Below are 15,792 nucleotides of genomic sequence, written 5' to 3'. Positions count from 1 at the left end.
TGTCTCAAAAATAAATAAAACACTAAAAAAAAGTTTTAAAAACGAATAATGTCTAATTTGTAGGCAAATTGTATTTTGTTACTCATAGCTCATTTGGTACCTTAAACTGACTACAAATTGGGGCAAGAAAAAAAGGATGTCTCCTAAAGCAGGCAAGGCATCACTGAAGAATCTCCCACAGGAATTTAGCAATTTAACATAGGACTATCCTCTTCTATAGAAACAGAATCTTTAAGCCATCATGAAAATGGGAAATCATGATTAGTATTAATTTACAAAAAAGGCACAAAAATATAATTCCTTTCAGGGAGATTTTAATCAAAATTATTAAATACAGTTTGGTTCTTTAAAATTCATTTGTAAAATGTAACTCATAAAGACCATTCATTAAAAATGCTAGGTAAATCAATCCACTATTAACCGCTCAGAATATTTAGAAGAATGATTAAGATGATAAATTATTTAAAACTTTTTTAAATGTTTATTTTTGAGAGAGTGCACATGTGTCGGGGAGAGATAGAGTGGGAGAGAGAGAACCCTGCAAGCGTGGAGCCTGCCTGGGATGTGAGGGTCAATCTCAAGAACTGTGAGATCATGACCTGAGCAGAAATCAAGAGTCAGACGCTTAACTGACTGAGCCACTCGGGTGCCCTGATAAATTATTTTTTAAAATACAGTGTCAAAAATAAACTCAAATGTTCTAAGTACTATAAAAATAGTGACAGGAAAATGAAATAAAAATTGAGAATGGACTTCCTATCATGATATTGTCCTGTTTGTCAGGGAAAACTCCTTCTTTAGTTAACTTATTATATGGCATTTATAGCAGAGAGCTGCTGAATATCTTTGGACCACCATCAGTAACAACAGTGGGTTAATTTAAGCTGTTTGGTTTAATAAGAATGTTCCCTTTAAAAACTGTTATGTAACAAAAAAAGACACATAAAAAACACAAAAACAACTGTTATATAACAAAATAAAACGGTAAACTTTAGTGTTAACCATAGTCAAAGTAGCATAAAAACCAATGATGATATAGTGAGATTTCCTCATAGTTATCTTTTAAAAGTAGGGACACTTACAGTGGCCTTATCAAATTCAGCCTCAGAAGATGTTGGTGACAGAGGACTAATAGGGCTTAGCGATGGAGAGCTCTCAACACTAGAGACATATTCAGGATCAGGAACATATAAAACCTGTAAGAAAACATTCACATGAAGATTCACTCAAACTGAAATATTAACAACTGAATGGTGTTCTATAAGCAAGTACCATTAACAATGACCTTCACCAATAGACAGAAAAAGTAAAAATATTTAGATTTAAAGCATATTTATAACAATTCTAAAAAGCAAAAAAAGATATTTAAATTCAATTTAGGCAACTTTAATAATGAATATTGTCAAGGATAGGGTAGAGAAACAATAATTATCATATACTGTGGGTGTTCCTCTTACAGGACAATTTGGTAATAGGTAACAAAATTTAAAATGCACTCATCATTTAACTCATCAATTTTACTTCTAGGATTTTACAGAAATTCCTACATACATAAAAAAAGAGAGAGACAGATAGATGTACAAGTGTGTTCTCTACAGCAATGTTTATAATAACAAAAGAGCTAAAACAGTCTAAAGCTTATTGTGTCTTGTTAATATATCAATATAGTGCAACACTACCTAAACATGAAAAAGTTTGAGGTGAAGCCATACTTAAAACTTTTTCTAAGAATCAAAGTTAAATTAAGACAAAACAAAAAGAGAAAACCTAGACTATTTCTGGAAGAGAATACACACTGTAAATGTGGTGGCTTCTAGAAAAGGAAACTAGAAGTCCAAGATGGGGTAACTTAACTTTAAAGATTTTTGACTTTTTTTATCATGTATATGCACTGCTTTGAATATTTTAATAAGATAATTGTTATTTTCATTTTGTATTAAAAAAATTAATATGGATACAAATGACAATTTTCTCTTCTGGAGACAGTACGATTTGTTCACAACATACATAAAATTATCCCTACGTTTTTCATATTATTAACTATAACTTCAATAGATAAATTCTGTCTTACTATGTAATGCTTCTAAACACCAATACATTAAAAAAAGATACCTGTCCAGTAACAACTGCTCGGGAGAATAATTTATTTAATTGAACAAGTTCATTGGGTGTTGTATCAAATTTCAGGGCTATACTATTCAAAGAATCCCTTGATTCAACCTGTTTAAAAGAAAAAATAAATTATTTGAATCTGTTAAAACAGAAAAACTACACTATGAGGTATTAATATCATTAATATGTCTGTGGACCAATCTCACATTTGATTAACAAATGGCACTTTCCATCTTTAGATATAGGATAATGTGAGAAATTTAGTTTCGTTAGTAGATGGTCTCAACCTATTACGATACAGTGTGGATGCTTTATCACAGCATATCGCAATTATACGTGGGCCTCTACTTCAAGTAATTTCAAAATATAAAATATAATTTACAAAACACAAATGATTTTTATTTCACAAAGGCTTAAAACATGCACTATTCCTTTAAATAGTTTTTAAAACATATGGAACCTGGAAACACACAAATTTTATTTTAGCAGAGTATGGCTATATTAAACTGAAAATATTATTCTAATTATCTTTATGTTAGATAATTAGAAAATTATTAGTGACCTTGGAACAGGCTCTTTCATTAGAAAGGTATACAAATATTAACTAGGAAGAAAATGATAATGTACAGTATTTTCACAGTCTGCTTTTGATTCCTACTTAAAGTGAATTCACAATTAAAAACATATAGTACTATATATGTGCTATATTTAGGTGGTTTAAAAAGTACTTAAGCTAGATCATAAATATTTCTGAACAAATTCTGAGAATACATATTAAAAGTTTTATTTTAAGGGAAATATAGGGAGATATATATTTTCCTAAATATAAAAATCAAGTCATAGATTTTATATAAAGACGCTATATCCAAGTTTTATAAAACTATAATAAGAATAGAAGACAATAAAATCTTAGTTTTAGAAATACATTTCTTTCCTCTAGGATATGGCATAGGGAATAAACAAAGAACTTAAAAAAAAGAGGAAAGAATCTAAACAAAGACCTGCCAGAGGACGTTTTATACGTTTTCTGGTTAGTAGTTGATTATTTCCAAAAGGTCATTTATAATGTTACAAAAAAATATAATTTCAAGTTTCAGTTAACATCCCCCCACAAAATAAGGTTAAATTTAATTCTGCTACAGATAACACAAATTTTATTGAATTACTAGAATGGTAAACTCCTAAATTAAAAACAAACTAAACTTTTACAATTCTTCACAATCACATAATTACACGTGTAGATAACATCTTGTCCCTCATGCTTATAATCTTAGGCCTGAATAAACACTAATGAATACATCAAATTACATAACCCATTATTTTACTGTTAGAACTTATTTTTTCAATTTCTCCATCATGCAGAGAAAGTACCAGCACACTCATGTTTATAATATGCTTTAAGAAGAGATTCTTTCAATGGTAAAAATAATTCTACCCTAAGTATCTGGTTCTCAGCCTTTTAAAAATACTTAAAGTTTCAAATCATCAATTATACAATATAGAGAAGTAAAGTGTAACTCAAGTTTTTGATAATTTGCTCAGTTTTAAGGATTCATGGAAAACAATCAAGATTCAAACCAAGACTGGAAGGTTTCATGATGACACAAATGAAGAAATTGTTCAATATTTCTATTTTCTTAATACAGTTATAACATATTAAGAAAACAAAAACACTAACACAAAATTAAGGTGAGTTAATTGGCTTACAGCATTATTAACATTATCTAAATAAACAATAGTTACAGATAATCCAATAAGCATTACAGCACATACTAAAGTTGATTTCTCACTTCGGTTTTCCATAGTAACCAGAAATGTAAAGAGCTGATTGCAAGGAGATTTTGAAGGTCATTTTCAGAACACAGAACACAGAAACAAGTTTCATTTCAAAGCTAAAGACACTTAGCTATAAATCAGTGCACATAGTCATGTGACAGGTTTTTCTGGAAGATAAATATCAACTTATCTTTTAAGTATTCTATCTGCCCTTTTCATTATCATTAACCCTGCTGGGAATATAATGAAGATCACATTTCTCAAAGAGTAAATATTTTCCTAACAGCCTAATCTAATAAAAATTATTAGAACACAGGAACTTTGACTCCCTGTACATTACCATCTATATTAAATTAAATTTGCTGGAATAACTGTCTTTGTATCACACTTAATAAAATTTCTCTTTAAAGGAAAAAAAACTTAAAATACAATTAAGATCTTAAGTACTATTATTAATAAAAGTTATTGAAACAGATTTTTGAAATAAGGCAATTAATCTTTATCTTATTATAGTATAAACAAAGAATGTCTTAAGTAACATTCTTGCAAAGACAAATCAGCTTTTTTAAAAGCAAGTAACTTACAGTATACTCAATAGTTCCTTTAGGTTTCTGAAAAGACATTCGTCTCCCATCTTTCTTGTCTAAGGTCTTCTTTTGGCCAGTGTCTGAAATAAAACGAGGTAAAATTCCTATTAAACTCATTTTCCTTTTAGAGCTAACTAGAGCTCAATGGGCAGTTATCTACTGGACTAACTACTAATACAGCGTGTTCCCTGAGATTCTCGTCTCTAAAATGCAACCAACTGTCGAAAAAGGAAATGTACTTCCTCCTTGTTCGCTTTAGGAGCTGATCAGTATGAGACATTATAATACTGGAAATCAATTAAAAACATAAGCAACTGCTGGCAGAAAAAATTATCAAATGTTATTAAAAACTAAATTATGGATTACTTTCAACCCATCTATTTGAGAATATATTATTATTATTAACCAAACCAAGTCTGAAAAATGTAACAGTCCTCATAGGAGAAAATAGCTCTACTTTTACAACCATAGTTAAAGATGGAGTCGTCTCTATTGAATTAAATTACTAAATTCCTTGTCTACATACTATAAAGTAAATTAAGATATGCTTTCATACATAAACACACTTTTATGCATTTCATTTCAGATAAAGCACTAAGTATTTCACTTGCTTGTCAAGACACTTCACTTGAACATGTCATTATTACCAAGATTATGGTATCTGTTTTCAGTTTAAATTTTGCATTAGTGCTAACCTTTTCATCTATAGTTCATGCAACAACCATTACACTGAAGTGACAAAATACCACTCTTATCTAAATTATTTTAAATGATTAAAATCACTCTCTAAGGAACAAAAAAACTCAAAACTGAAAAAGACAGTGAAAAGCAAAATGCTATATTCACCATCAATATTCTACAAGATTAAAATGATAATATTCAAAGAAAATTAGTTCTACCCAAGCACAAACAATCTAGAAATTATCTATTTCATTTGTTTTCCCTGTCTAATCTTAGTTGAATTCTGACCATACTAGAATTCGTTTATAGGTACCTAAGTAGCTCAGCTGGATGAATGGTTCTAATATAGCCTTAATAATCAAAACAGTAAGTGTGGATCCCAAAAAAACTAAGTTCCACAATGCTTGAAAAAGCTCTCCCCAAACCTTCCTGATCACCTAAGCTAACCCAAGTCTCTTTTATTAATCCCATAGCATATGTATGTCTCCTTCATAGCACCTAGCACAGTTTTAAGTTTCGATCTCTTTTTAAACCCTTCTACTAAATGGTAACCTACAAAATACTGTGCTTGCTTTGTTCCACAATCCCTTCTCAATGCCTAACAAAGGGTTTGAGATGGCAAACCACCTGTGTGAATGAAACTTTCTGAAGCAACGACTTCAACTGTATCTCGAACTACCCCAATTCTAAGAAACAGTCATTAATTTTCCATAAAGAAAAGCAGACAAGGAATTATGGCTCATATATTATAGCCCTAGGAGGTAATGAATAATATATATTTATTGTACTTTATATAACATATACATTACATAATATATATCTCCTATTTTTATTTCCTAAATATTTACAGAACTCATAAAAACTGAGGGGGGAGACAAAAACTCAGAAAAATAGGCATAATATATGATCAGACAATTCACAAAATAATGTAAAAATGTCTTTTAAACATATAAAATTTTCAATCTAACTCATAACTAGAGAAATGCAAATTTAAACTACACTGAAATACAATTTCTCACCTATTAGACTGGTAAAAATTCAGAAGTCTGACGACACATTGTTTGTAGAAAAAGTAGCATTTTTCTATATTTATGGCAGAAATGTAAAATGAGAGGTGCCTGGGTGGCTCAGTTGGTTAAGCATCCACTCTTGGTTTCAGCTCAGGTCATGGTCTCATGGTCATGGGGCTCTGTGCCGATAAGGTGGAGCCTGCTTGGGAATCTTTCCCTTTCTCTCTGCCCCTGCCCTGCTCATGCTCACTTTCTCTCTCAAAATAAATAAAACATTCAATTTTTTAAAATGCAAAATGATATAATGCTTGTGGAAAAGTTTATTATTTTTGCTTTTTCTATTCTATTTTTTCCTCCATTGAATAACATTTAAATTTTATTTTCTTATAATAAAATATTAAAGTATCTTAAATATAAAACTATTTTAAAATAGTTTTAAATAGTAATTTCTGCTCTTTCAATAAACGGTAGAGGGAGCCAAAAACACTATCTTCAATTTGTCATTTAAACTTCTTAAGCAATGCAAAGTACAATTACAGATTACTTTTAACTAATAATATATATTCAATAATAATTCATCCTTAATTGATTTTAGGAATAACCATTAGTCTACATTTACTTTGCGTAATAGAAGTTTTTCAATTTGGGTTTCATAATATCCCAAGAGTTCATTAAACACTTAATCACAATGAAGTTTACAATTGCTCTCATTATCAAGAGTTCACCATGGAGAGCAGTTTAGAACAAGAAAACCAATGTACCAACTTTCTGTAGTTTAAACTTTAAAACAAATTGAAAGTATCCACTTTAATAATTTAAAATTATATATTATTTTTAATAATTTTTATTATGAACAGTTCTAAATTTTAATAACCAATATTAAAACATTTAGTCATAAATATAAGTACCAGAGCACAATGAAACAGATCATTCTCATCTAACAATATGAAAACACAGTCACATAATCAGAATTGAGACTTGTAAAGGATCATATTGCTACCTACCCCAGTTTCTTATTAGGTAACTTCATAATATACTTTTTAAAGACAGTTGCCAGCATAAAAGAGTTCAGAGAGGGAATATGGATAGGAGAGGTCCTAGTCTTCTTACTCACAGAAGTTATTACACTTGAGAAATATATACATCCAGGTGCCTGGGTGACTCAGTCAATGAAGCATCCAACTTCAGCTCAGCTCATTATCTCACAGTTCATGAATCTGAGCCCAGCATCAGGCTCTGTGCTGACAGCTCAGAGCCTGGAGGCTGCTTTGGATTCTGTGTCTCCCTCTCTCTCTGCCCCTCCTACCCACCCACTTGCGTGCTATCTCTCTCAAAAATAAATAAGCATTAAAATTTTTTTAAAAAAGAAATATGTACATATTTGATTTAACAATCAAAATGATAACATTTATCAAGTGCTTAGTATATGCCAGCGACTGTTCTATGTACTTCATATTTATTATCTGATTCCTCAACCCTATAAGTATTATTCTACAACGAAGTAACAGAGGCACATTATTGGTTGCTGCCATTGGGAAAATGTTACTGGCATCTAGTGGGTACAGGTCAATGCTAAACATTGTGTGCTAAACAACATATACCACAGTATCGCTACAACAAAGAATTATCTTCCCAGAATACCAGTACTGTTGAGGTTGAGAAACCTTTCTATATTATATACCCAGCACCCTTACATCATGTCTGGCATACAGTGGGTATTCAGGAAAATTCTGATAGGTAAATGAATATATAAAACTTTTCCCAGATGTAATTATCTTGATGTAGTGAAAAGAGCAAGGGACTTAGATTTTACTCCATCATTACCAGAAGCAGACACATACATGTAATCTAGAGAGATGAACACTCTTCTAAGCTGAATCCTACAAACACTGATACTTTGTTTTAATAATCTGATCCAAAATATTTTAGATCTTCTAATTTCTTTGCTATTTAGAGAATATTATTTTGCCAACCTATGACATTTTTCAGTTCTAGAATGTCTGTTTTTCTTTTTTATAGTTTGTGTCTTCAAAATCCTCAATTAGCTCAAAATTCTCAACACAGCTATTTTATTTTTTCAACACAGCTATTTTAAATCATAACTATAATATCCAGAGTTCCTGTGGGTCTGCTTCTATTTACTGTTGTTTCTAAGAATTTGTCATATGCCTAATTATATTTTGTGTGCTGCATACTCTTTGCAAAACTGCCTGACAGAATTTGACAAACAAAAAACTGTATTTCTCCAGAAAATATTGTTTGCTTCTGTCAAACAACTGAGGACACTAGCAATGCCAGATCTCGTTACTAAAGATATAGGAATGATGATCTGAAACTAAGCCAATATCCTATGAGAATCTACTAACTTTAGTTTTTCTGTACCCTAAGGCATGATATTTTAGGGTCCTAAGCAAGAGTTCATCACCACCCTTGTAGTGGGTCTTTTATCCCTGTTCCCTTATACCCATATGTTGTTAAACACACCCTTTAATCTCCCCCTCCCCCCCCTGATTTTTGATTTCGGCTCAGGTCATGATCTTGTGGTTCATGGGTTCAGTCCACTCATTGGGCTTCAAACTACGACAGTATGACCTGCTTAGGATTCTCTCCCTACCCTGCCCCCTCTGTCCTTCCCATGCACACTTGGTCTCTCTCAAAATAAATGGACAGATTTTAAAAAAATTGTTTTTCAATTAGTCATTGTGATAGACTTCACTGCTGCTAAGCCTATATTCTTCCCTGAGGAGGAGTATAAAATCAGTATCCCACGGATATTCTGACATGGCCATGTGACTTGCTGTGCTCATTGGAACATAAACAGAAGCGATGAATACTCCAGGTAAAGTGTTAAAGTGTTAAGATTGACATTATACATCTTAACTCTCTATTTCCTTTAGGTCAAGACCAAAGCCATTCCATATAGTGGCTGCTCTACCAACATGGATCCTAGAAGAAATCCCAAGAGTATTCCACAACACACAAGCACACACAAATCTGATTATTCCCTTTCCGCTTCTGATTAAATTATAGTGCTTAGAGAATAAAAGAAGAATTCATTCATAAAAGGCAAATCACCTAGTAGGGGAAAAACATTTTAGCTTAAGACTTCTTTATGGAAACACTATATGCCAAAAAACTGAAGTTATGCCTACTGTATCAAAATAAAAACTCCAAGAATGAGGGGGGCATGATAAAAGGACTAGTGAGGAATACTGAACAATGTTTTAAAAATGTAATTGAAAAACTACTTGTGAATGTTGCATTAAGTGTCTGACTCTCGATTTCAGCTCAGGTTCATGGGTTCCATCAGGCTCTGTGGTGACAGTGTGGAGCCTACTTGGGATTCTCTCTCTCTCTCTCTCTCTCTCTCTCTCTCTCTCCTCTTCCTCCCTCCCTCCCTCCCTCCCTCTCTCTCTCTCCTCTTCCTTCCTCCCTCCCTCCCCCCCGCCTCTCTCTCTGCCTTCCCCTGCTCAGACTCTCTCCCTCTCAAGACAAACTTTTTAAAAATAGTAGATCCTGCCTAAAACTGAAGTAAGAATAATACTGATACCTTATTAATAATTTGGAAAAATCTGCTTAACTTTAGATACATCTTTTAGGAAATACTTAGGGCAAACAAATAATGTCTTTCAGTTACTCTTTCCTTTTAACCATCATTCTATATGTACATATACATAGATCTTGACAGTAGTGTCTACCCTGATAATAATTATGTCTCCAGATGGCTAGATTGAAAGTGGCTTTTTAAACTTTAACCTTTGCAATACGTGACTTCTTCATAGTTAGCATACGTGAATTTTACTAAAAAAGAAACATGTTATAAAAGACTGGAAACATACTAAGATCTGTCTTCAGCATTTCTCTTTCAAGCATATAAATGTGTCTTCTATTCAGGAACTTTTCACTGTCACCTCAATTTTCCAAAGGTCTCAATCTTATCCAGATGCTGGCATACAATTTAAACACGCATCTCTTTTCTGAACCTGATTTATAAAACAGGTGCATGTCCAAACTGCTTGGGAAGAAAAAAGACAAAAACAAAAAACAAAAACTCATCAAGGCTCAGTAATTTGATTGAGAAACAGGATTGAGGAAAATAGTGGTTTTTAATCCTACCTACACATTAGATAATCACCTGGGAAACTTAAAATTAGTTGAAGTCCTAAACTTACAGATTTTGATTTATGATCTAATCTTGGATTATTGTCCAATCACAGAGATCTCATGCTAAAAGTGGGGCCTTACCATCACAATTTTTAAAAATCTACCAAGGGAATTCTAATGTGCAATCAGAACTGAGTCCCACTGCTCTAAAAGGAGTGCTTCCCAGTGAATCTTTCTGCAATGACACAAATAGTTTGTATCAGCATTACCCAATCTGGTAGCCCGTAGCCTTGAGGCTTTGGAGTGCTTGAAATGTGGTAAGTAGGACAGAAAACTAAATTTTTAATTTCACATAATTTAAATAAAATAACCATATGTGCCTAACTGCTACTATGTTAACAATGCAGATACAGAATCTAGAATTCAAATTCCTCAATTCAGTTCCCCACTAGTCACATTTCAAGCTCTCAATAGCTACTTTTGCCTAGTGGCTAACATAATGGATAACACAAATAACCGAATATTCCCATCACTGCAGTAAGTTCTAGTGAGTAGCACTGCTCTAGAAAATCTAAAATCCAGAGCCTTCACTATATGAAAATCTGCAGTTTATAATCTAGCACTTACCCCTGAGTTAAGATACACCATCTGGTAACTGCATATCTGGTTTAATTGCATTGGCCCTGTCAGAACTGCTTTTATTACTTGCATTTTGTTGTTATACCATTGAATCACACTAAAGAATGATGTTAAAAAGTAGTTTTTTGAAACGAGAAGTTCTATTTACTATGAAGATTGTAAGGATACTTTTTGCTATATTAGAGTTCCATGAGAATTTTTTCTCAATCTATCAGGAATAGTGATATCCTGAAATAAATGGGATTTTCACCAATAATGGAATGTTCTATACTTACCTTATCCATTTTAGTAGCCACTAACAAATGTTGACTACTGAGCACTTAAATGTGGCTAGTAAGAAACTGCATTGAGGAAATCTGGATTTTAGATTCTATTTCTGCATTACCCAATACAACAGAAGTTAGGCACATGTGGATATTTTAAATTAAGTGAAATTAGAAATTCAGTGTCTCTCCTTCCTAGCTTAGGAACAGTTTTATCTTTATCTGACGGACACTAATTTATGTTTGATCACATTACCCTTTTTTCACTGAATGTTAGAAAACAAAGGCAATTTTTGGCCTTTCTCTAACACATGAATTCAACCTTAAATCATGCCCCCTTTTGGTACAGTAAAATTTACCAAGAGTCTTTTAATGTAGGTTTGTCAGTGACCGTGAAGAGACTCTTTATAAACAGAAAAAACTATTTAATAAGATGTGCTTTAGTTTTTAATTAACTTGATTTACTAAAGTACAAATATAAAAACCTAGTTTTCCTTTAAGTTTTCATCTATAAAGTGCATTTTATTTGAGAATCTAATAACTTTTAACACACTTTTCCAGGTGCTTTTGATAGCTGACCAACTCAAAAAGAAAACTAAATCATCCTATTATAAACCTGGGTAATTAAATTTTCTCACATCCATTAAACTGAATTTATAAATTTACTATATTCTATTTTAAACACTTCAATTGCGTCTAACAAGTAAATCTTTCTAAGAACTGCAGGTAAATACATTAGAATAGTTTTAAATATAATTAACTTTAAGTTCTAAATATTCTCATGGTTTCTAAGTTTAGCCAAATACTTGCACCTCTCAATTTAAAAAACAATTACACAAATACATGCTTTAAATAGTATTTATAAAACTAATCTGTATGCACTTTAACATGCCTAATTCTCTTAAACACAGTATTTTGAAAACAAAGTACACTGATTATTCCTAAACTTAACACAAAAAAATACTAATACTAAGTATTATTTCTTCTTGTTTTTTTTAATTTTATCATTTCTTCTTGTTTTTTTAAATTTTATCATTTCTTCTTGGTTTTTTAAATTTTATCATTTCTTCTTGTTTTTTTAAATTTTATCATTTCTATATTTACTTCTAACCTCATCATGGATAAAAGATCCTTTAAGGAAAATAGTGATTCTCAAAGCATGGTCCTCAGAGCAAGAGCACCAGCATTAGTTGGTAAATTATTAGAAATGGGAATAATAGGGCCCAATCCAAAAGTATTAACTCAGATACTCTGAGGAAAGGGCCCATCATTTTTGTTTTAATGAGATTTTCAGGTGATTCTGACACACACTAAAGTCTGAGAATCACTGCTTTACTATAGCCTCAAATATTTAGAGGCAGTTTTGTCCTAAAAAACAGATAATACAAAAGACTTCAGAGTTCAGTGATCCTGTGAGATGAGCAGCAATTCTAAAATAGGGAAAACCACCTCATGCTTGAGAAGGAAACAAATTATGAGTTCAAACTTACCATCAGTTACTATCAGAGCAGGTTGAGATTGTTTATCAAGGTGATGTTCTTCTTTCCCCCATACTTCCCACCTTAAGAAATGGGACTAAGAATACAGACATCTAACTAAGGTCACCCTCTTCCACTGACCAACACTGTGAGGTGTTTTGTTTTTTTTTTTAAAGTGGTCCTCCAAATCTTGTAGAGGCACTTGTTCTTTCATGGATTCAAGATAAACTACAATCTAACTCTTATAGATAATCTGCCATCTTCAATTTCCAACCTAAAATATATTTAACTTTTCTAACATCTTCACTGGCTTTTGCTTTCCAGCTATTTTAATATCTATCGTTAAAGAAGCTTCAAGGACAATCCATCCTAGCCTTTAACTAATTTAACTTGTTTTAATTTAACATCATACATACTAGAGTTCTGCATTTTTCTCACATTTTTTTCCTGAACTATAACTCTTAGAAATACAAAGATAACATTCAAATGGATTCTAGATTCTATGTCTCTTATTTCTTTATCTAGCTCCGTTTTTCATCAGGAAAATGGGATAAAGTACCTACCTAGCTTATAGGCTTGTTATTAGGATTAAATATAATATTTGCTAGCGCCTGCCCTATTGCTCCTGGCAATATTATTCTTGTTGCCATTTCCTCCTAAAAGATAGTGTTTTAACTGCTAAAAAATGAAAATAGAATTTCAACAGAACTGCAATGTATTTAAAGTATACAGTCATCAAGTGGGAGTTACAGTATAGCTACAGGAGCTATACTCAAGGGCCAAAAATTTTTCCTGAATCAAGTCATAATTGACTTTTTAGGTAAAAACAAGAATTGCATCATATTTTCTTTGGAACTATTATTAACTATAGCAATGGTGTGATAAGCTCCTTAATGTGTCTAAACACAATTATGGTTTTCCTGGGGGCAACTACGTAATGTTGGAGTCAAAAAGCACTAAAAGCTAGTAAAAGCAAAGGCAGCCACCTCAGAAAGGAGTAAAGGCATCAGTAACACCTACAGTCCAGTAAGTGGTTTGTTTATAGAAAACAGAGCAGAATCAAAAACATTTGACCAAAATTTTATCTAATTCATCCTTAATATGTCAACAGTAAAGCTATTGTATCAACATGGCTGATTTTATCAACTGAACAGGCAATGGAGCAAGATCACTAACAACAAACAGGTCCTGAAGTACATCCAGATTACAAGAATGGATGGGTCTGTACAAGAACTACTGCTATAGCACATACGATAAAGGGTGAAAGACAACAGGAAACTTGGGCAGCTGTTATAAAAATCTGAAATAGAGGCGTCACAAACTGAAAGGGCAGAAGAAATCCTTCAAACAGACTGACAGATACTCATTCTAAAACACACAAATACAAAAACACCGTCACAAAACAACACCCTATGTCCAAAATTCATTGGATAGGCAGCTTGCATGCAAAAAGAGTTCTCATTTTTAAGCAAAGTCTAAGTAGAAACTAATAAAGCACAACCTATTCTTTTTTTATCTGTATACACATGCGATGGTTCTCAAAGGAGTCAATCTAGGGAACTAAACTAATTCTAAAAATGATGATCGCATTATTGTTGGGGCACTTATTTCTTGAACTGCCTTCAGAACTTGGTAGGCATAACGTCATAGATCTATAATGTTTTTACACCCAAGTGCTATTTTGTAACTTTCACCACCAGTCATTTTCACTAGCTGTCTTCTAGATGCAAAAGAGCTCTGAAATGGAGAACCTTTAGAAGCATCTCATCAGCTTCATTTACAAGACACAAAAAATATAGGCCAACAAAGATTAGGTAAAATTTACAAATGCTTTCAGCAAGTTAATGACAGGCACACCTGCCCCCCTAACTGTGGTCATGACTGGGACATCACAAGGCCTCTCTAACTTGTGTCAGAGAGCTGGAGGCACCATAAATATTAAACAATGTGCCATGAGTTGATAAGGCAGCTTTAAAAAAAAGAGGAATTCTGAAAACTGCAACTGTGAAGGAAGAGTGTCAGCTATAGCAGTCTGCTCAATAAAGGTTTCTGAATGAATGAATGGGTTCACTATGTTTAGGCTCCCTGAAATACTGATCATATCCCTGGTTAAGTTCCACTATATATTTTTGAATTCTCCAGCACTCTAGACATTAGTCACCTATCAATTGTTTTCATTTAGGCAACTAAAGACTCATTTTTAAAAATCTTTTATTCACTTTAAAATTTCAGTCCTCATCCTTGGTCCCACCTTTAGGAGAATTCTGCATCTGGTTAATACTCTTCAAAGCAGAAATAAAAGTAGCCCCCCTCTTTCATTTTCTAATTCCATAAACAGGAATTCTAAATAAACAAGATATGTAACGTAGAGGAAAAAAATATCTAAAGGGGCCATGCTAAAATTAAGATTTTAATATTCAAGCTTCTCCAAAGCTCAACTAACACACACAGACCTATAGATGTGTCCACCGTTTCTGCCTTAAAATGACGGGCAGGATGTGGAGTACAGACAGATTTATACTGTGAGCTTCCCTCTGTATTCTAAACTCTCTAGTGTTCCTAAGTTTACTCGCTTAACCCCAAAGTGCACATGAAAACAACTAGCAGAACCAAAATACAAATAACTAGGAGAGGCCTGCCACTCCTTACTAACGCGGAGGGCGCCAGGGACCCGGGGAAGTGGCCATATGCAATCCCTCTTCAGGGAGTGCTTTTTACAATTCCATAAGGCACCAATATTGTGCCTTCGCGGCTGATTTTTTTTGAAAGGACGGTACGAAGCCATTATGACGAAAGAAAACTAACCTAAGAGCGCGAACAAGTGGTCACTGAGAAGAAAAAGTTGCCAAGTTCTGCCATCGCAAGACAACACGCAGCCTTCCAAAGTACGTGACACAAACAACTTAGGTTTCAGTGTGAATCCAGCATTTTCTCGTCCAGAGAGATCAGAAAGGGCTGAAGTGAATCCTGGCAGTTGACAAACATCAAATAAAAACACTGACTCAAACCAAAACCAAACCAGGCACGGCGTTCTTAACTACCCCTAAGACGAAAACCACCGGCAGGGTAAGTGATTCAACTGTCACCTCCCGGCGGGAGGGCAGACAGGACGGCTCTTACCCTCGACACACTTGGCGGGTAG

The 15,792-nt window shown here is 33.0% G+C and overlaps 1 protein-coding gene across 6 annotated transcripts in view; it reads right to left on the bottom strand.

The window, feature by feature from the left end:
- Positions 1-15,792, bottom strand: part of OXR1 (oxidation resistance 1) — a 427,046-nt gene that overhangs the window by 47,767 nt on the left and 363,487 nt on the right. For 4 of the 6 annotated variants that reach the window (XR_003903487.1, XM_029924062.1, XM_029924063.1 and 1 more), the window contains 3 exons: positions 4,473-4,555; positions 2,113-2,220; positions 1,083-1,196 (listed from right to left, as the gene is read on the bottom strand). Coding sequence is in view for 5 of the 6 variants with exons in the window: in XM_029924062.1 (XP_029779922.1) it covers positions 1,083-1,196; positions 2,113-2,220; positions 4,473-4,555 (305 nt within the window). In the remaining variant the exon portion in view is untranslated. Of the gene's footprint in view, positions 1-1,082; positions 1,197-2,112; positions 2,221-4,472; positions 4,556-10,005; positions 10,160-15,792 lie in introns of those variants that run through there. The other 2 variants (XM_029924065.1, XM_029924064.1) reach the window with 2 other exon arrangements.

This window comes from Suricata suricatta, chromosome 15 (assembly GCF_006229205.1).
Source record: "Suricata suricatta isolate VVHF042 chromosome 15, meerkat_22Aug2017_6uvM2_HiC, whole genome shotgun sequence".
Taxonomy (NCBI): domain Eukaryota; kingdom Metazoa; phylum Chordata; class Mammalia; order Carnivora; family Herpestidae; genus Suricata; species Suricata suricatta.
The sequence above is the reverse complement of the archived record's forward strand: the minus strand, read 5'-3'. Positions and strand labels throughout refer to the sequence as shown.